This window comes from Hydra vulgaris, chromosome 01 (assembly GCF_038396675.1).
Source record: "Hydra vulgaris chromosome 01, alternate assembly HydraT2T_AEP".
NCBI classification, from domain to species: Eukaryota; Metazoa; Cnidaria; class Hydrozoa; order Anthoathecata; family Hydridae; genus Hydra; species Hydra vulgaris.
This window is the reverse complement of record NC_088920.1, coordinates 27075367-27098195: the sequence shown is the minus strand read 5'-3', so window position 1 is coordinate 27098195 and position 22829 is coordinate 27075367. Positions and strand designations below refer to the sequence as shown.

Genomic DNA, 22829 nt, shown 5'->3' with positions numbered 1-22829 from the left:
TATTAACTTAGTAAACTAAACTCTATTTTCTTATTCATTCGTAACAATAAGGGATTAAAAAATGTATGTTTATGTTAATATCTTAAAAACCTGACGTGATAGAGAAAAACGGTTTTCAGATTTGTAATCAGCATGAAAAACTGCTTTAGAAAATGTAATCATCAAACAAGATATTTTTGGGTTGTTATTCAGTGTTATTTAAAAGAAGCCATCTTTAATAAAACAAGTTAATAAAACAGGTTTGAGTCATCTGCAAATAAGATAGTATTTAATATTTTTGATGCTAAATATTAACCATTTATTTAAAGTAAAAACCATTGTTTACCACGACATCAGCCAACTTTTACTTTGCATACTTTACACAATATTTTTTCTAAATATCGAAACTAATTTTTGTCACCAATCTTTCAACTGTTTGTACACTTATTTCTTATTAATTTGCTTTAAGATTAATGAATTGATCTGGTTATTTTTTTTAAAGATTAATGAAGGGGTCTGGTTATTTTTTTAAAGATTAATGAGTCTGGTTATTTTTATGATCTTTTAACATTAAAAAAAGTTTTTAAAAGAGCTTCTTGACCAGAATTTCGGTCTTTAGCTCTTGATCCTTTAAAGAATCCTTAAATGCACTGGACTGGCTCTTCAAATAAAACTGGGTGAACCAAGAAGTTTGGAACTATCGAGTTTCAATAAACCTATTTGTTCTTATTAAAGCTCCGTGGTGTAAACCTAAAACAAAAAAATTGCAAGATGTCAGTGTCAAACTGGTTGCAAATTAGAAACTAAAAAAACAATATCAAAGACTCTTAAATAGTAAATTGGCCGACTAAAAATACAATTTAAATAGTCTTTTATAATGTTAAGTTATAGTCCTATAAGTATTAATAAAGAGGAACTCTGGCCATAATAAGCTTAAATACAGTATACATTACAAATATGCTTAAATACAATATAGAGCTAAATATAGCTGTCTAACAAATTATTTAAAAAGATTAACATTTACGTCCTGTCTTGCACAAGTAGTTCTCATTAAAAACGCTGTAGTATCTTTAGAGTGGAGCCTAAACCCTTTTTGCGTTCTGTGTAAAGTGACATTTAATTGTCATTTCTGTGTAAAATGATATTTAATTGTTACTTATAAAAGCAATTACGCAGTTGTCAACTGTCACAACTGAGACATTGGCATTGTTACTTTGGGATCGTCCATAAATTACGTCAAGTTTTAGGGGTAGGGGTTGTGTTTTCGTGACGACTCGTGCAGAACTTGTTACTAAAAAGCTACGATGCTATGAAGAGGCGGAAGGCTGTCAAAAACGGTCACAAATTGTGTGACGTAATTTATGAACGATCCCTTAGTTCACAGTGACACAGTGTCCACATGGCTGTAGTTCATTTTTTACAAATAAAAAAAAATAAAACTATTAAATTCACGACAACTTATATTTGTAAAATTTATTCTTATTATTTAAAAAACATTTTATTAAATAGTTATACAAAATAGCTATTGCAAAAAGTTTAATACTTCCATAAATATTAAAAATACAATATCTTTAATCATGGTTTACTATCTTTAACAAAATTGGCAAGCTTTTGCACAGTTTGCTTGCATCCAAGTTGTAAATTGCGGCGAACCACAATCACCTCGACTAGCGAAAGCATTACAATCATCATGATAATTTTGACAAACTAAATAAAGTTGAAATTAAGATAAATTACAGTTTTATAACTAAAACAAATCAAAGTTTTTTAATTAAAACAATAAAGCTAATAATAAGCAATTAATAAAAATAAACATATATATTTTAAATATTCAGTTCATAATAAAACTCGTTCCACTAACTGTGCAACAAAAAATTGAACCTATTGCTATATATAAGAAAAAAAAAAGTGCAAAAAAAAAAATCTTTCTACTTTCTCCCCACCATTCTCCAATAATATATATTGGTATTAGTATTGATACAAAAGTTTATGTGCAGGTCTACTAAAAGTTAATTAAAGAGATTTTAAAAAAAATGAAAAGTTGAAATAAGATTGATATTTTTTTCGTTGTTTTCTCTTAATAATTGAAAAACAGGTAATAATGGTTATCATCACGATTCAAAAAAACTGCTCAATTAGTTTTAGTAGACGATTTATTTGCATTGGTTAAGGAAAGAAAAAAAGTAAAAAATCATTGATTGTATCTTTTTTGTAGTGGTTTTTGGGGAAGTTAGCAAAATAAAAAGTGTATACCTGGTTAAAATAAAAAATTCGTTTCTATTGAAATAAAAGCGATTCAAAAACCACCAAATGTTATTTTTTATATAAATTTGTAAACAATATTTTTGTCTTTGCACCATAAACTTATTCATATTATTATTATAATTATTTTTTTTTGTATAACTGATTAAAATAGAAAATTCGTTTTTATGGAAATAAAAAAAAAGCGATTTCAACAATACTCAAAAAATTATTGTTAACAATCGCCAAATGCATTAAAAGTACTCGACTTTAAAATAGTTATAAAGACTAAAAAACATAATAATTTGAACCAAATTTTTTTAAGAGTGTCATATACCATTTGCATTAAAATAAAAAATGTTTTTACCCCTCGGGCGGTAAAAATAAAATACGTGAAAAAAATGCCATTATTCAAAACATTCACGATAAAGATAAAAACGTATGAAATCATTTAAAACAAAAAAGTAAACTTTTTAACCTAGCAATATGACTTAATTATTGGTATTTATAAAAAATTTCAAATTTTTCGCATTTATATATATTTTATACAAATTATAAACATTGACAATATTAAAGCAAAAAAAAGGTTGCGTGTTAGTAGCTAAAACTTTGTCATAATGCATGAATATATGCAGCTGAATTTTTTTATGAGGTATAACAATAACTAGAACTTAATAAAGATTGAGATTAGCTTGAGAAGGATGTCTTTTAAACGAACAGCGAATTCAAAATTACAAAAAGCTGCATTTTTTTAAGAGTAATTTTAAAAGTTTTTTTTCACTTTTCACTTTAAGTAAGTGAAATCTTTTTGACGTAGAAGTTAAGATATCTTGAATATACTGACAAAAAAAAAAAAAAAAAATTATTAATTTAAAAAAAAAAAAAAAAAAAATGAAACTATAACTTCTGCACTTTTTTAATGAAAATTTATTGCAAAAATGACGTCTTTTAAACCCGTGTAGCGGTCCTGTTAATAAACATAAATAACAAACCTATATACTTTTAGATTAATATAAGCAGTATAATTCATAAAAAAAAAAAAAATTATGTTTTGAAAAACTTTGAATTATGGCCAATTTTTTGAGGTTTAGCACCACTGTGCACCGGGTTGAAGCTTGGCTTTTTTTGTTTTGATATTTTTAATTAGGGAGCATCCATAAAGTATGTACGCAGAAAAACCACTAATTTAGGACCCCTCTCCCCCTTGTACGCACCTAAATACTTTTAACAACTCCCTCTTTTCCTCTGCGTACATACGCATTAATTATTACAAAATCAACTCCCCTTTTCCTAACACATAAATTTCTAAAAACATAAAAATCTTTAGTTAATTCGACATATCTATGTTACATAGCATAATATTAACTTTTAAAAATCTCGAAATTTGATGCTTTTGTTAAAAAAAAAAGAATTCAATTTTTAGAAGGGAAACTGTACTCTATCACTGTATACTGTTTATCACTGTACTCTATACTGTACTGTATCATATGTACTCGCTGCCTTTAATATTCCCCTCTCCCCCTGTGTGCATACATCCATTTTAGTTGACCCCCTACCCCATACCTGCTTACGTACTTTATGGAAGATCTTTATACTAATTAAAAACTTTAATATTTAAATAAATATACATATAATGTGCTTTGTTCAACATTTGTCTATCGTTTAAAAACACCTTTTTGCAATCTTTTATCATTAAAAAAATCAACAAAAATCAGCAATCTTTTGGGGGTGTCTTTAGAAGGTCTATGTTCTTCTTGAATAACTTTTTACAACTAAGATGGCAGGAGCTGGGCAATGAAGAATTTAAACATCGTTTTTACGACCTTTGCAGACTTTGGGTACAGCATCATGATTGAGGTTGGTGAGAAACTGCGCGGAAGCCCTCCATATGCTTCAACAGAACTGTTTGAAGGAAATGATTATTATGGACCTGCCCCTGATATTTGGGTATATTACTTGTCCATAAATTCAAAAGTAAATTTGCAGACAAAAACAAAAATAATTAAAGACCACATAATTTTCATACAACTATTCTTCTTATTTTAAAATTATTCATTTATCAGTTAATATCAAATCTCTCTAAGCTTCTCTATAATAAATCAAGAACATAAAATTTTGTAAATTTCTGGTCGCAAGTAAAGCTGTCAACGAGTACCCAGCCACCCAGGTACCTGCTCATTGTTTATTGCTTGGGTAGCATTACTAAATTTAAATTTTATTTCATTCATTTTTAAAATTTAAAATCATTAATTGCAATATAATAATTTAACAATATTAACTTGGTATGTAAAAGTAGATCTTGAAGATCTTGTTGTTACAAATTTCAATAGTTACAATTTCTTTATCGCCATCAGAATTTCTAAAAATATTGAACATAAGGTTCAAAAAAATATTTGAGTTTCTGATTCAGGTATTCCTATTCCTCAATGATTATTATTTTTTCTATGAACAATGTTTTCTTTTACGTAATTCAGAACTTTTCCAACTTATTTATTATTTTGTCTCTTGGACAAAACTCTTTCAAAACCTGGAAGATGGAAGATATAATTATGCCATCTTAGCGTAGTATGATGTAAATGTGCATACATACAATTTCAATGCCATCAGAATGCACTTTCTCAACTGCTGATCATGTGGTCGATTGACGCCGTGCATCTTTGGCACCCAAAACAGTGGGCATTTCTAAACCATAAATTTGAGTTGTGTAACCTGAACACTTAAAATAAATGAAATAAAGTTTAGATATAAATGAAAAAGAACGACTCTAAATAAATTACATTATTAAATGTAAAGTTTTTATTTAGTGTTTTTAAAAACCATTTTTTAAAAAAATTTGTTTTTTTAATGGGCACCCAAGTACCTACCCGTTCATTCGATGGGTACCCGAATAGACAATTTTACAATTTTCAACAACCCCAGTTGGAAGATTATGTCTATCTTAATTAATTCTTTAATATTTTTTTATATTATATTTACTAAACAGTTGTTCATTTGGGGTAGCATCATATTAAAACTTTTAACCAAAGATGTTCAAAATACTGTGATGCATTTAATATTTATTAAAACTTGATCAATGATAAACTAAAAGTTCAGAATGAACTCTACCATAGTTACCATTTCAGTTAATTTTGAGGTGGAACTTCCTGTAGGCAGGGCTCTATTATAATTGGTGCTTTATAGACTACAATTCTAGACTCATTACAAAAAATGTAATGGACTAGGGATTGTTACAAGCCTGGACTAACTAAATTTCAAGGCCTATTTTTGGTGATAACCTAGATTTTATACCAGTTTTCCTTAACCTATCAGACTGCTTAAACTATCAAATTGTTTAACAACCTGACATTCAGCTGACATTGGATGTTGGTAAAACATACACTGTCCTCCAAACCATTAGCAACCAAATAAAAAAAAAAAACTTTTCTACTTTCTATTACTGAATACAGCAACATTTCTAAAATAAGACTCTTCAAATGAAAAAAATGGTTAATATTACATTTAAGAAAAAAATTTCATACATAATAAGACTTGAAAATGAATAAATACAGTCAAGACCAAAAAAAACCAGCCAAGTTTTTTTTTGCGAAAAAACTTACATTTTAAACCCATATCTCCGTTTTTTTAATATTTATTGTTTTTTTTGTTTCAGTTATTGTATTTTTTATATTAAACATGAATTTCATATTGAATCTAAGTTTTTTCTTGTTTTTATGACTTTTTATGGTTTAATAACTCAATAAGATTTTTTAATAAAATAGAAATTTAAACTGTATATAAACAGGGTTAATCTAACCCTAAGCTTGTATATATACAAAATATTTATTCATAATGCTAATTTATTACTTTTTAGATTAGATATATAAAATACCATATATATATATAAATCATCCTTAATGATGCCAATAAAGGAAGAATTATTGAAATAACTCAAAGAGATATTGCACTTTTTACAGATTTTTACAGATTGGATGTGGAAAAAGTACCATTAATGATTTTCTGAAAAAGTATAAGGACACAGGAGAAACAGCCCATCATTCTGGATCAGGAAGAAAAAAACTACAAAAAGAGAAGATGTATTGTTCAAAGTGCCCTTAAAAATCGCAGCATTTCCAGATGAAATAAAAGTGAAAAGTGGTATTTAGAGTTGTTAGTCCTTGGTCTTTCCTTAAGGCCAAAAATTAAGGCCTTGGTCTTGACACTTTTGGCCTTGGCCTTGAAGTTTTTGGCCTTGACCTTGATTGTTTTGGCCTTAGCCTTCATAAAAAAATACATAAAATTTAAGAATTAAAAGTTTTCATTCTTTACTTTACGTAATTAATCATTTTTTATTTTACGTAATTACTTTATTAACATAAGGCAAAAAATTAAGTCTTTGGTCTTGAAAATGTTTGCGTAGGCATTAGCCTTGAAACTCTTATTCTTGGACTTGGCCTTGTAACATGTGGCCTTGACCTTGTCCTTGTAACTTTTGGCTGTGACCTTGTAACATGTGGCCTTGGCCTTGCTACTTTTGGCCTTGTTAACAACTCTGCTGGAATTACCAACATTTCTAGAAAAAACTATAATTTGTCGTTTACATGAGTGCAAAACTTTAGACTCATTGGGCTGTCAGGAAGCCTCTTCTATCAAAAGTCAACATTGCCTGTAGGCTCCAATGGTGCAGTGCACATAAAGACTGAACTATTGCCCAATGGGGAAGAATTGTTTGGTCAGATGAGTCTCCTTTTGTTTTTCGATGCACTTGAAGATTTTCGTGTTTGGAGATGTAGTAATGAAAAGTATCATCCTGGGTGTGTTAAATCCACTGTTAAATATCAAAAGAAGATAAATGTATGGGGATGCTTTGCAGCGCATGCTACGGGAAAGATTCACAAGATTAAAAGCATTATGGATCAATACCAGTACCATGGGATCTTTGTTTATCATGAAAAGCCAAGCTGCATGGAATTATTTCCAGATAATAACTACCTATTTCAACAAGATAATGATCCTAAGCACACAGCAAAACGCAATAAAGCATGTTAAAAAAAAACATGCTTACATTGGACTGGTGGTCTATTCAATCACTTGACCTAAATCTAATTGAAAACCTATGGTCAATACTCAAAGATAAAATTATAAAAAAAACATGCAATGATGAAACTAGTCTTTACAATTGTGTTCAAGAGGCATGGAATAGCTTATACAATTTATACCCAAACAAAATGAACTTTATTTTAAATACGAAAATAATATACAAAGTACTAATTTAAGATAGTGTGTTCAGAAGAAAATGACTTGATCAAGATAGTAATATAATAAAACAACTCTGCCAACAATTATTTTGTACTTTATATATATTTGGTAACACCTTTTGTTATAGCAACATTACAATGTAAAACATGTTTTTCAATGCTTTGGTGTTGATTTTCTTCAATTAACAACTTTGAGGTTTTTTTCCTTCTTTTTATATATATATATATACATATATATATAGAACCCTTAGATGTTGTCCGAAAGTTTTTTCCATATTTTGTTGACAAAAAGTAAAAATTAAAATGCAAGACCGGAATTTTTTTTTTTTAATAATGATAGACTGCCTGCCCCAACCAAACCCTCAGTTGATGTAGCAGCACTCCCTTGCGGGTCAGGCTATTTGTCAGTCGATGTAGCAGCACTCCCTTGCGAGTCAGGCTATAAGATAGTCGATGTAGCAACACTCCGCGCATGATTTACAGTAAAAAAAAATAAAAATAAAAACATTTTATTAAAAAAAATAAAAATAAAAACATTTTTTTAAAAAAATAAAAATAAAAACATTGTTTATATTGTTAAAAACATTCAGAATGTTTTAAAAACATTCTGGTCAATTAAATTTGCGTTTTTGTGGTTTTTTTATATAACAATTATTTGTAATTAAATTAATGGTTTTGACTTTCGTCCAACACGAAAATGTTGGACGAAAGTCAAAAGTAATTAAAAGTGATGTATGTGTTGGCGTAAGAATCACTTTTTTCCTTCCGCTCTTCCCAAAGCCAACAAACTATAGATCTATATATATACATATATATATGTATATATATATATATATACATATATATATATGTATATATATGTATATATATATATATATATATATATATACACATATATATATATACATATATATATGTATATATATATATATATATATATATATATATATATATATATATATATACATATATATATATAAATATATATATATATATATATATATATATATATATATATATATATATATATATATATATATCAAAGGTGGGCACCCGATAATTTTTTCTTAATCCGATAATCGATAGTCCGATAGTTTATTTTCTTAATCCGATAATCGATAGTCCGATAATTTTCCAGATTCACCGGTCCGATAATCAATAGTCCGATAGTCCGATAGTTCAAAAAAAAGACCAATCCGATAATTTTAAGTCCGATAATTTCCCAGATTTACCGGTCCGATAATTTAAGTCCGATAATCTTAGTTAAAAAAATTAATTGATGAAATTATCTCTTCTCTTGAAAGATCTTGTGTACTAATGTTAAAAAATTCCAGAATAAAAAAATTTTCTCTGAGGTTTTTTTTTAACATGTTGACCTCCAAAATGCATGTTCCGATCATAATTATCTCAAAATATCAAAAACATAAATAACTAAATGCATCTTATAGTTTATCTTGTCACCCAAAGCAGTATGCCATGGTGGTATATAGAAAAATTGCTGTTCAGCATATAAAAAAAATAACCACAAAAATTTTTGCATTAGAAAATTTCGACAAAAAAGAGAATGGTAATTTTTCCAACAAATTTTAGAAAGTTGTAAAAAGAAAACGTACAAAAAATTTATTTTAAGAAAGCAAGGGAAGGTTACCCTTGATAAAAACAAGTTTTTCAAAGTTGTCGGCTGTCAGGTTCGACCGCTTAGGCCTCAAGATATCTGAACCACTACTGAACAGCCTCTCCACAGCTGCGGAGGAGGGGAGGGGGGTGTTGTACTTGAGGAACATATCCAACCAGGCAACTCTGTGGAGCAGGGGGAACTGGTCATAAGAGACACGTAGTTTACTGTTCACTCTGATTCTGTTCCACTCATCGTAAGCTTTTTCAATGTCCTCCTCAAGGACACCCTTTCTTGCCAACAGATCGTCGTCGTCCCTCATGTACTTGAAGGGGTCCTCCTCATCTTCTTTCTGCATCTGGCCAGTCTCTCCACCAGTCTCTTCTCCAGGGCTGGCCCTGATCACCATCTGATTCATCATCCATCATCATCTATTTCATCATAAAAACTTTTTACTTTTTTATCTTTACTATAAATTAGACAGTTCATGTTGAAATCTCCAATTATAAAAGTAATTTTGTTTTCTTTGCTACCTTTGTGAATGATATTACGCTGTAAAAAGAAACTAAGATTTTCAGACGCACCATCTGGTGGTCTATAACAGCAGCTTAATAGAATACTTTTTTTTTTATTGTTTAAAATTTCAATAGTTACGATTTCTTTATCGCCGTCAGAAACGCACATATCATTCCTAATATGATATACAATGTGTTCCTTAACGTAAATCAGAACTCCTCCACCCCGTTTATTTGTTTGTCTTTCTAACAAAATTGTTTCAAAACCTGGAAGATGGAAAATGGAATTATTTTTAAACTCATTCGAAGAAATCCATGTTTCTGTTAAGCAAATTATATTAAAAATATTTTCAGTTTCATCTAAAAAATCACAAAACTTTTCAAAATTTTTATTCAGACTTCTAATATTAATGTGAAGGATTCTGATTTTTTGATTTTCAGTGCCGTTTTTATTAAGAAATTCTTTTAACTTATTGGGATAAAGATAAGAACAACGTGTGTTCACATCATTAAAAAAGTTGACATCTGGATCTGAATTAAGATCTGATTTTAAGTATTTATCATGAAAATTAAAAGTAAAGGATTCGCAGTCATCCATTTTTGTTTTTAAATTTGATTATAGAATATTAAAAGAATTCCTTTATAATTATAGGTCACGAGTAATTAATTTATTGTAAGTTACTTTAGCAAACTTACCTTTCGCTCGCAATTCCTTCGCTTCTTTGAAAAGCTTTCTTCGTAAATTTATTGTAAAATCGCTAAAGTCTTCGTTAACGTACAACCGCTCGTTCCAAAGCTTCATCGTCGTATATTTGTTTAACACTAGGGCTTTGTCTTTGTAGTTTTGAAATCGAACAACTATTGATCTATTTTTTCCTGTTTCTTTTCCAACTCGATGGGCTCTATCTATTAAAATATTTTCTTGTATATGAAGCTTCGTATTGAGGAATTCTTTGATTTTTTGTTCACTTTCTTCCCAAGTTTCATTAGCTTTATCTTCAATCCCAACAAATCTCAAGTTGTTTCTACGGCTTCTGTCTTCTAGTTCTGCTATTTTCTCTTCAATGTTATTGTTTCCATTTTCAATATTACTTATATCTGGTGATTTTTTCGACTCTGTTTTTTTTAATTCTGTAAGTTCAATTATTATTTTATCATAGCTTTTGCTTATAAATTCAACAGCTTTCTGTACCTCAGATAATTCTTTTTTTAACGTAAAGTTTTCATCTTTTAAGTTATTAAATTTAATTTCCATTTTTTCTATCCGATCATTAAAAATTTTCATCATAGTATTCTCATGATTTTCAAGGATTTCTTTAAGTTGTGCTGGTGTAAAGTTTTTCGCCATTATTATAAGTTTTTTAAAACGCTCTTAAAAACACGTCCGTTTGCGGTGAAAATTGCGGTGAAAAAAAACTTAACTGAAAAAAAAAAAAAAACCTAACTTAACAGACTTAACTGCTGTTAAAAGCACAGAGACACTCAGACTCTTCTGGTGATACTCAGAACGATGAAATGAATGCAGCAAGGACCCAGCGAGAGCGGAGTTACTATTATAAATTGTTCAAATTACGCGCCACCTGTCCAAGAATGCCGCGGAAGGCTGTCTAAATGTCGTCTTTTTCGTGAAAAATACTCCAATTTTGAAATTCAAAATATTAAATATATGAACATTTTAAAAAATAGAAGTCAGATAGTTTTGAGTCTGTCCGATAATTTAGTTCGATAGTTTTGAGTCGGTCCGATAATTTAGCCCGATAGTTTAAAAAAAAATTTTATTACGATAATTTTTCTTTGATCCGATAATTATCGCTTTATCGGAAGTTCAACTTTGCCGGTCCGATAATCGATAGTCCGATAGTTAGGTTAGTCCGATAATCGATAATTTTTTCTTAATCCTATAATTATCGATTATCGGAACTTTTATCGGAAGTGCCCACCTTTGATATATATATATATATATATATATATATATATATATATATATATATATATATTTAATGATACTTGTATAAGCATGATTTTTATATATCAATACCTTAAACAAAATCACTCATTAAATGTTTTTTTTTTTAAATTTACTTATGAGTTTGTAAAAAAAAAAACACAAAATTTCTTGGCTGATTTTTTTTGGCCTTGACTGTATATTTTTTTGCTTCTATTGGTATTTTGATATAAAAATGTCTTTTAAAACATCAGCAACTTTTTTTTATAACTAAAAAACAATTCAAAACCCACAGAAAATCACTTGCAAGAGAATTTCTTAATGTGGAAATAATATCCAAGATAATTTTAATGTTTTAATCATTAATACTAAACCAATAAAAGTAAAATCGTTAATATTTGTCTAGAGAGGGAACTGTAGTATTGCAACCGTTACAAAATTAGCTTGAGATCACAAATTTGCATTGTTTTGGCTTATAATGGCAGAAAACATCTATTATTTAGCTTTTAGAAAATGTATTATAAAAGATTATAAAAGAGGAGTGAAACTAAAAGAAATGCCATCAAGTACTCTCTTCATAAATCAATTGTATGTCAAATTATTAAACAATTTAATAAAGACAATCCTTTAGAAACAGAACATAAGGGCAGGAGACCATACAAAACATGTTGTTTCAGGGACAGAAAAATTACTTGTCATGCAAAAAAGAATCCATTTTCACAGTGCTAATGATATCATTCAAAAACTTAAAATTTCATTGTCTCAAAATACAATTTGCAGAGGGTTACAATATTCGTGACTTTTGAGCTTCGGAGCAGCAAAAAAAACCTTTTATTTCTCTAAAGAACTGAAGGGTTGAAAAGAACCAAATTGAATTTGCAAATGTTAATAGAGACTGGACTATAAATTATTGGAAAAGAGTATTGCAATAAATCAAAGTTCAATTTGAAAGGTTCTGATGACAATTTGAAGGTACATAGACCTAGGTAAACATTTAAATCCTAAATACACAAGAGGAACAATCAAACATGGTGATGTAAAAAGTACAATGGTTTGGGGTTGTTTTTCTGAATTTCGCAGATTTGGACCTATCCATCTAATAAATAGCATTATGGATCAATTTGTTTATCGCAATATTCTCACAGAAAAATAGTTCCTCATGCTGATAACATCTTTTATGAATATTTTAACAAGACAATGACCCAAAACACACCAGCTCATTAAACAATGGTTTAAAATGAATCAAATTAAAATAATGAACTTGCCAGCTCAATCACCTGATCTCAATCCAATTGAAAACTTATGGTACCAAGATGAACTTTCCCTAAAACACAAAAGACACTACAAAAACGTCAATGAGCTATTCAAAACAATTCAAGCCACCTGGAATGAGACTACATCAGAAAAAAACTATTAAACTTCATTGAGTCTATGCTAAGAAGATATAAGATCCTAAAAAAAATAGCCAATAACTATTGATTTCTTGATTTTTTTTAAGTCGTTATAAAAAAGTTGCTATTGTTCTGGAAGATATTTTTACATTAAAATTTACTGTTTTACTGTTTTTCATTTTTAACTGTTGCATTTGTTAAATTTTGTTGCTCGTTATGCCATCAACAGTTGGCTAGTTTTGTTGATATTATTCACAAACTGTTTGCATTTTTCTTTGCTTTAACCCACCGATCCAATTGACTTTTAAATAGCTATACTCCTTTAAAAATGCCAACCTTATGACAACTTTTTAATACACATTGGTTGCTCACCACAATGCAGAATAGTTATAAGACAATTCAACATGTCAATATATTTGAATTAACAATTAAAAAACCAACACGCAATTGGAAGCAAATTCTTGTACTTTCTTTTTTATTTGCATTTTATACTTTCAATTGTATTTTATGTTTCCAAAGTAAAATTTTAAGTTTCCATTTGTCTCCAAAGTACTTTTGGAAAATCTTTAATAGTTTCATCAACAAAGTCAATATTTTTAATATATGGTCTGATCTTATTATTCTTTCAAAGGCAAAACTATATGAATCTTTTCATTAATTTATTTAGATGGATGAAGCATTAGATGAATGCAAACCAATGCTTTTAAAATACCAAAAGTCTGTTTTGCTGCTCTACTCTGTATGCTCTTATCATTCAGTTCATCTAGTTCAAATTTGTTGAATATTTTCTTTTTAAAAAATTGAAGTATTATTGTTATTCTTGATAAACATATTTCCACCTCATTTTTTTAGTATCTTCTTAAGTACACCAAGATTTTATCCTTGGTACTACAATTGATATTGTTTTGCACCTACATTAATAATTTTTTTCTATATTATTGTCTAAATTTGCTGATGACTAAGCCATACATTCAATCCATTTCAAAATTAACTTCAGCTAAAACTGTCTCTATTACTCTTTGGATTCTATTCTTTACTTATTTAAATCTCTTATCCTTATTTCTATAGAATGCTGTCATTTAAATGGGCTGGGACTTCTGAGATCTGAGAAATTTTAATTCTTTTCTCTATAAACCTACGATGGTTACGGCTAAAACAAGCTATGAAGTTCTTATCTAATTACAACTCCTTAAAACCCTGGTTTTGTCAAGTGGATGGTTTGATTTTGAATAAACAAAATCTGCAGCTTAAGCAAGTTTACTTTAAATGAAATACATAAGTTAATAAAAAAAAAAGTAAAACAAAAAAAAAAAAGCTTTGTTATTTATAACATTGTATTATTACTTTAGTGAATCTTTAAAAACTTTAGTAAATCAGTACACTTTTATTTAGTTTATTTCAGTACACTTGGTAACTTGGTAAGAACGTTAGTAAATCAATGACTTTAAAACATTTAGTTAATTAGTGCACTTTAAGTGAATCACTTAAAGAGATCATGTCAAGTTGATACTTATTTACTCAGAGATATTTTTATATTAAAACAAAACTAAAGTCAAATAAACTTATACATTATTTCTGAAACTTGCATTGTTATGTAAGAGCTTCACTTGATATTTTTTGTAAGGCCAGAACAAACTGCCCAAAGTAAAAAAGAAAAAGAAACAGCAAGAGTATACGTAAGTGGAGAAGATGACCAAACACTTGACATTGAGATGGCAAAGAAGTCAAAAAATTTTTTTTGTTACTGTGGTTTGCAAATAATTGAAATTTTTTTTTAAGGGACTGTTTCGCAGAAAATTTAAAAAAGTTTGACCAAACTGATAAAATGAAAACTATTTTACCAACAAATGATAATAATATCTAGAAAGTATAAGCTTATTAATAACCTATTAAATTTTGTCACATCAACTGACAGGTGCAGTAAACTGACCATGGTTTGGATGAGTCAAATGAAATTGCAAAAACATTGAGAAAGGATTGCCAGAATAATATTTATTTATTTTTACCAGGATTATATTTTAACCAGGATTAATACATTTCATATTGACATGAAATGTATTAATCCTGGTTATCTAATAAAGTTTGACTTGTTATCTAATAAAGTTTTGAACGCTCAAAATAAATAATTATATTAAATATTAAAAATAATAAAACTTTTAATTTTTAATTATATTATTACATTAAAAAGGAAGTCATTGTTTACTGGAGTAAATTAAATAACAAACCTGTTTCTGAAGAATCACAAAAACATGTTTTACAACAATTTATTTTTGCCCAATCTATTGTCTTTTCGCAATAACCAGCTCTTTTATATTGATTGCAAGTGTCAATAACATCATCACATTCGCAGTTGCTACAAGTATGATAACGCTGGTCATCTCCAACACAATCTCTACCTCCCTCTCTTGGAACCGGATTCATGCAATAACGAACTTCTTCATACTTGTTATCGTCCTAACATAGAATAATGTTTTATATATAAAAGATACTAAATTATGTAAAACATGATGCTGCACAACATGTGAGGAACAAATCACAGTTTGCGAAAAAAGTTTAAATTGTCTTCGTTTCGCTGTGTTTAATTTATCAATTATGAAGTTATAAAAAAAAGCTCCATAAACAATTGTTTGAGTTTAACACCATCAGTGCATACATTGATATATTCAATTATGTTGTAGTAATAAATGGTGGTGATGTAGTAGTAGTGCTTCTGTAGCAAGTTTGATCAGGGACATGATCCCTGTTTTTAACCTGTTCTTTTGCGCACCAGCCTTGTTTGTCAAGGTTTGTGTTTTTGAGATAGAGTTGAGGATACAGCAACAATTAGAAAAAAAAAATAGTATAGCTTCTTTGACTGTCCTTTAAACTTAGTGGCTTCTTTTAATGAGGATTCTTTGCAAAAATTTACAATAGTTGGAGCTCAGAAACAAGAAACCTCAAAATTATTTTCTACCTTATTCCAAAAAAATAAGTTTAAAGAACAATTGCAAATATTTTTACTGTTCTTATTAAAATTTAATTTCAACTCATTAATCTTTTGATGTTCAAAAGACTAAAAAATAGAAAAGAAGGTGTTATTGAGAGAGCAACAGAAATTAATCACTATTCAAGGGTAATTCTTAGCAGGAATTGAAAAAGTGTTACCAAGAGAGCAACAGAACAGCCAGTAATAAAAAAAAAGAAAGGTATAACTAATAAGAGAATCACTAAAAAGTAAAGAATACTTATTATTAGTAAAGAGATATATAAAATATATAAAGAATAATTATTATTAGTGAATCAACTACTTAATTGTCAGCACACATAATACTTAATTTTGGCTTGAAAAAAAAACCATACATTAGAATACATTGAAAAAAAACCATACATTAGAATACATTGAAAAAAAACCATACATTGGAATATAGAATAATTAACTATTTAATGACCAGCACACAAAATATTCTGCTGCTTAGAACATTGTTTTCATGTGACTGACTCCATTTATTACTAAAAAAATGGTACAATCAAGTATAGAAGACAGATAGACAATGGTATGTAGAATTTGAGATATTTTGGCAATAAATGTTTTATTCCAGCAGTCAAGCAAATTAGGTTAATGAAATGCCCAAAGCATACAACAGCATTGGTAAATGCTTGGTAAAGAAATAGTATATCCTTGACAACAATAGTGGTAAATATGAGTGAAGAAACATAAAACATTTAAAAAATTAAATTCTAAATTAGCACTTTACTTATTAAAAGTATTTGCTTATACTTTTTAATTATTTATACTTTTTAATTATTTATAATTAGTAATTGTTCTATTTTTAAAATAAATAAACCTTTAATAACTAATGGTATAAATTGTTTTTCCACATATATTTAAAACATAAAACATTAAATTCATGTAGTTCGTAAACATTGAATACTTTCATTTCCGTAAAAAAAAATTCTAGTATGAAAAAAAAACAGATCTGCAAAATTAATTACACAGTGATGACACAGTCGTTAGAATTCTGGTTCAAAAATTAATATGTTGTTTTTGTGCTTTCAGTAAAAAAAATACCTAAACATTCTGTTGATGTCATTTTATTTCAATTTGATCAATAAAAAAGAAAGTTTTTAAGCAAGGCAATGAAAGAAAGTCCATTTCATCTTTTTTATGTTTAGAGTTAATTTTTTACATTTGAAATAACTGGATGCTTTGTGCTGTTTGTTATTTGTAGTTGAAAAAAGTTTATAAATATCATCATTTGAGATGTATAGATTGACATCATCAACAATCACAATAATAGATTTGAGGCATAATTCATATAAAATATAATTCATTTTGTGAATCAAGAAAAAATGTTCCATCATAACAATAGATAAAATCATTTTTTACAAATCGCTTTGGAATCATTTTAAAAATCTGCTATTTATTTTGTAATACAAAATATTGTGATCTAGTAACTAATGATTTGGATTTAAAAGAATTTGAGCTTTTGTATACAAACTGGAACATTGCATATTCAGTTGAGTTATTCTTTTTAAAACCTGATTTTTGTAAAATAAATTGTTGTAATTAAAATAATTGTACATTCGATTGATTACAACTTTTTCTAAAATTTTTGAAAATATTAAATAGAAGAAAATAAAATTGTAATTAATAATATTAAATTTGTCACATTTTAAATTAGGTAAGTTTCAGCAATAATATATATATATATATATATATATATATATATATATATATATATATATATATATATATATATATATATATATATATATATATATATATATATATACAGTCCCGAACTCTGTGGTAGCTCTCAGAGAGTCTGACTCCATCACCAGCTGAAAAATATCAAAATATTAACTGTGCCATGTTGCGCATGGATGGTGTCCCTGTTTGTACTTTTGATGTGCATTGCGGAGGCCACATTTGGAGCCCTTTGTTACGGCTTAAGGTTTATTAATAGTAATGAGGCAATTGCTTGGGCTATTAAATAGTGTACTGAGTACTATCTATGCTTTGAGCCAAGTTCTTTAACAAATTTAAAAATGAATAAAGTACCAAAAACTATAAAACAAGAAAAACCATTGTCATCACCAAGTTCTCTAAACCAATCATTCACTAATATTGGTGGTATCCGAAGTAACTTCTCTTCTGTTGAGTCTTATCTCTTGCAAAGTTCACCAGACCTACTTGCTCTTTGTGAAACTAATTTGAGTTCAGCTGTCTCATCTTGTGATCTTAGTGTTGATGGTTATCTTCTTTTAATTCACAAAGACTCCAATAGTCACATGCTTGGCCTGGGCATTTACATTCCTAAGAATTCACCCATTTGTCGGGAAACTAGGTTTGAATCCACAGACTTCTTTTATGTGCTTTCATTTAGCACCACTTCACTCTATCGCCTTTCTCTTTGTTCTATATCGCTCTCCTTCATCTCAAGACTGCACTCTTTTTGATGTTATTTCTGATCATATTGACCAAGCCCTTTCTCTTTACCCATCAGCAAATATTTTTGTTGTCGGTGACTTTAATGCTCATCACACTGAACAAACTCAAATAGTTAACTTTCCAACTCGCTTTCCAGACAACCCTAATCATTTACCTTCTCTACTCGACTTATGTCTTATTTCTGATCCTAGTCAGTGCTCAGTTTCTCCACATTCACCCTTAGGTGCTTCTGATCACAGCTTGATTTCTCTAAAACTATTATCTCATTCTTCTTCATCACCTGAATCCCCCTATTATTGTACCTCTTACAACTACCATAAAGCTGACTGGGACTCTTTCCGTGATTTTCTTCATGATAGCCCTTGGGTAGAAATCTTTTGTCTTCCTTTTGACAAATGTGCTTCTTACATAACTTCGTGGATTCAGGAAGACATGGAATCTTTTATTCCCTATTGCAATTCCAGGTCAAGCCTCACTCTTCTCCATGGTTTTCCTCACATTGTGTTGTTGCAATTGCCAATCTAAACCATTACTTCCATATCTATCAGCAAACAATTCTCCAGAAAACAGATGTCTGTTTATTACTGCTTGAAACCATTGTAAAAAGGTTTTGTCTAACGCCAAAGCCCGCTTTTCTCAAGTCATGAAATCTGGTATTTCATCACAAAAATTAGGCTCTCGTGATTTCTGGAGAATCTTAAATAGTATCAATAATAAGGGCAAATCTGTAATTCCACCTCTCTTGTTTGGTTCAGACATTGTCACCTCACCTAAAGACAAAGCTGAATTGTTTGCTAAGAACTTTTCATCAATATCATCTCTTGATTCCACTAGTTGCGTTCTACCTGATATTGCCAACAAACAGGTTGATCCATTGCTTGACATTTTTATCACTCCAGCTTCTGTATCTAAAGTGATTTCCTGCTTAGACTCTTCTACAGCTTGTGGCTCAGACAACATACCTGTTATAGTCTTGCAGAATTGTTCTCTGGAGCTGTCATCTATACTTTCAAAATTATTAAACAAGTGCTTATCAGAGTCTTGTTTTGCAGCCTGCTGGAAAGCGGCATCTGTTATTCCTATTTTCAAAAATTCTGGAGAGCGATCTGATTTGTCTAACTACCGTCCCATTAGTTTTCTTCTTATCATAAGCAAGGTTTTTGAATCTTTTATTAATTAACACTTAATCTCTCATCTTAAATCTAATAACTTACTTTCTGATCATCAATGTGGATTTCGATCTTCTAGTTCTACAATTGATAAAGGTGGAGAAGTTAAGGTCATTGTTCTTGACATTTCTAAAGCTTTAGATAAAGTTTGGCATGCTGGTCTTCTCCATAAGCTTTCTTCTTATGGTGTATCAGGTAACATTTTTATGATTATTGAATCCTTTCTTTCCAATCGTAGTATAAAAGTTGTCCTGATGGACAGCACTCTTCTCTTATTCTGCAACTTCAGGGATTCCTCAAGGTTTTATCCTTGGCCCTATACTCTTTTTAATTTACATTAACAATCTTCCAGATATTCTCACACCTAAGGTGGCATTGATCGCTGATGATACTACCATTTATTCTTGTCATGATAAGAAGCCAACACTCTCTGATTGCTTAGAGGGGGCATTTGAGCTTGAAAAGGATCTCACTTCTGCTACAGCATGGGGCTCACAGTGGCTGGTAAACTTTAATTTAGATAAAACTCAACTTTTTTCAGACAATAGTTATTGCAATAATTTAGATCTTCCTATATTTATGAACAGTAATGTAATCGATGAGTCATCTACCCTTCATCTTCTTGGTTTAACTCATACTTTCAATCTTTCTTGGAAACCGTATCTCAAATCTGTTGTAAAATTAGCTATAAGGTTGCATCCCTTTATCGAGCTCAACACTTTCTTACTCCGGGTTCTATTCTCTACCTCAATCTCAAATCTGGCCTTGTATAGAATACTGCTGCCATATCTGGGGGAGATCTTCTAATGACGCCCTTTCTCTTTTAGACAATGTGCAAAAACGCATTGTAAACATAGTTGGACCTGCCATTGCAGCCAACCTCCAACCATTATTACACCATTGTAATGTTGCTTCTCTTTCTCTTTTCTACAGATACTATAATGGGCACTGCTCTAAAGAGCTAGCGTCTCTTGTGCCATCTACTAAAATTCATTCTCGTGTTACTCGTCATTCAATTAAGTCTTATCCTTTTTCTGTGACTGTTCCTAAGTGCACCAAAAACTCTTATTCCTCTAATTTTTTTCCTTGAACATCAGTTCTTTGGAATTCACTTCCTTCATCTTTCTTTCCTGATTCATATTATTTGCAATCCTTTAAGTTGTCTGTCAATCGTTATCTTGCTCTACAATTTTCATCTTTTCTCTTCAAGTAACTTCCAACTCTAATTAGTAGTTGCTTGCAGCCTTGTTGGAAGCAAAGATGTTTAAAAAAAAAAAAAGGGATAAAATATAAAACATATAAAAGGGAAAATATAAAAGGGAGCAAATAAAAAACTTTATTTTTTTCTTTTAAAAAAAGGAGTTTTTTGTTTAAAAGAATTTTTTATTACAAATGTATACAAAACTTATTGTTTCTTATTCAATATTGCGTAAAGTTCTTTTAACATAATTTATTCATGTTTACGAATTTTGTTTACATTTTCTTGGCAACTAAAATCTTTCTGTAAATTGTCTACAATCAATTAAAAACATTACATTAAATACATAAAAAATACATTAAATATGTAAAAAATACAAAAGACTATGTTGAATATAAGATTGTTTTAAGAAATAAATTAAAGGAAATATAGCCTTTTTCGGTACTTTACCCTAATGACACGATTTAACTTTTAACGATGTAAATATCAAAGCTGTGTTAAAGTTACATTTATTAGCGTTATGCAACTTTGTTATGCAATACAACCTCATAACAAGGCCTGATATATGTATGTTTATACGCATACAAATAAATATGTTTGATTATGTATATAAATGATTATCTTTTTAAAATCTCATTTTAAAAACTACTCTTACAGAGCATTCTGAAATCTTTGTCCATTCTGTCCAACCACCATCTACTTTACTTCCTGGTTTGCAAAGTTTGCATGATTTTTTACACCAATTTTTAACTGAGTCTTGGCAACCAGGATATTGGTAACAATAACTTATTTCATCTTTACATTCAGGCACTGGAGATGCAGGAGGTAAGTTTAAGACAAAGCTTACCTCTTTAGAATTGCTTGCTGATGTTAAATCTGATAATGTAGGATACCCAGCTGGAAAAAAAAAAATTCTAAACTTCATATTCAAACTTCTTTTTATTAATGTCATTTTATCCTATATAATTTTGTTTTATTCCATTTATTTATTTATTGTTATTTTGCCCCATTATATCTCATTTATTTATTTAGTATCATATTATCCAATTTACTTACTTTTGTTTTATTTTATATACTTATTTATTTTTCCCCATTATATTTATATATTATCAAAACAAAAAACCAAGAAAAATCGCTGATATCTTTTATGGACAGCCCCTAATATCATCTGTGGTGTTCCTTAGGGTTCAATCCTCAGACCCCTTAATTTTCTTGATATATATAAATGACCTGAATAAAGCCTCTAACCTAATAAGCATCATGTGCGCAGATGATATCTCCCAAGGTTTATTCAAGTCACTCATTGTATATTCAGTTTATACATAAATTAATATATACGTTTTAGTAAAGTTATTTTTTTATTATTTAGTTTAAACCAATATGATTTACTATAAATATTCATAATATATTAAATTTAATTTATTTAAGTTATATGGTTTAGTGATGTTATTTGTTTTTAGTTTAATTTATTTTAATATTATATGGTTTATTGAAACTATACCTTTTAGTTTTATAAAAAACATCAAGAAAAAAAGATTATAATTAAAAAAATCTTGTTGAATTCCCTTTTTCCTTTTAGGTTATAAAATTTTATTTCCTTTTTACTAAAATCTAAATTAATAATTTATTTATAAAGTGATTCATATTTATTAAGTTTTTATATAACTCCCCTTCATTTGTGACCTGGCATGACATACTTTTTAAAAAGTTTTTTTTAATAATAGGGACCTGTTTTTTAATAATAGGGACCTGTTTGATGTTCAAGGGTTTTGTAGCACCCCTGAAAATATTTTTTTTCAAAAACTTTTTAAATTTAGTATTATTTTATTATATAGAACACATTTAGAGGGTGTGAGCTGACAAAAAAAAAAATTTTTCAAAATTTTTTTTAATTCCAGTATTATTTTATAATATATAACAGCAGAGGATGAGTGCAGACAATTTTAGATAAAGTTGTTTTTTAAATCACCTTAATCTCTTATTCTCTTTCTCTTGGGGTCTTCTAACCTAATAAGGTGCTAAGACCAACTTTCTTTGAGAATATCAGCAGACATTTATATATATATATATATATATATATATATATATATATATATATATATATATATATA

At 28.8% G+C, this 22829-nt stretch overlaps 1 protein-coding gene across 1 annotated transcript in view; it reads right to left on the bottom strand.

The window, feature by feature from the left end:
• Positions 1 to 1421: 1421 nt before the first annotated feature.
• Positions 1422 to 22829, bottom strand: part of LOC100215125 (ectin) — a 48417-nt gene continuing 27009 nt past the window's right edge. Inside the window, exons 3-5 of the mRNA XM_065787794.1 lie at positions 21374 to 21615; positions 15146 to 15374; positions 1422 to 1686 (exon numbers count right to left, since the gene is read on the bottom strand). Of these exons, the coding sequence (XP_065643866.1) occupies positions 1571 to 1686; positions 15146 to 15374; positions 21374 to 21615 (587 nt within the window). The 3' untranslated portion in view covers positions 1422 to 1570. The remainder of the gene's footprint in view (positions 1687 to 15145; positions 15375 to 21373; positions 21616 to 22829) is intronic.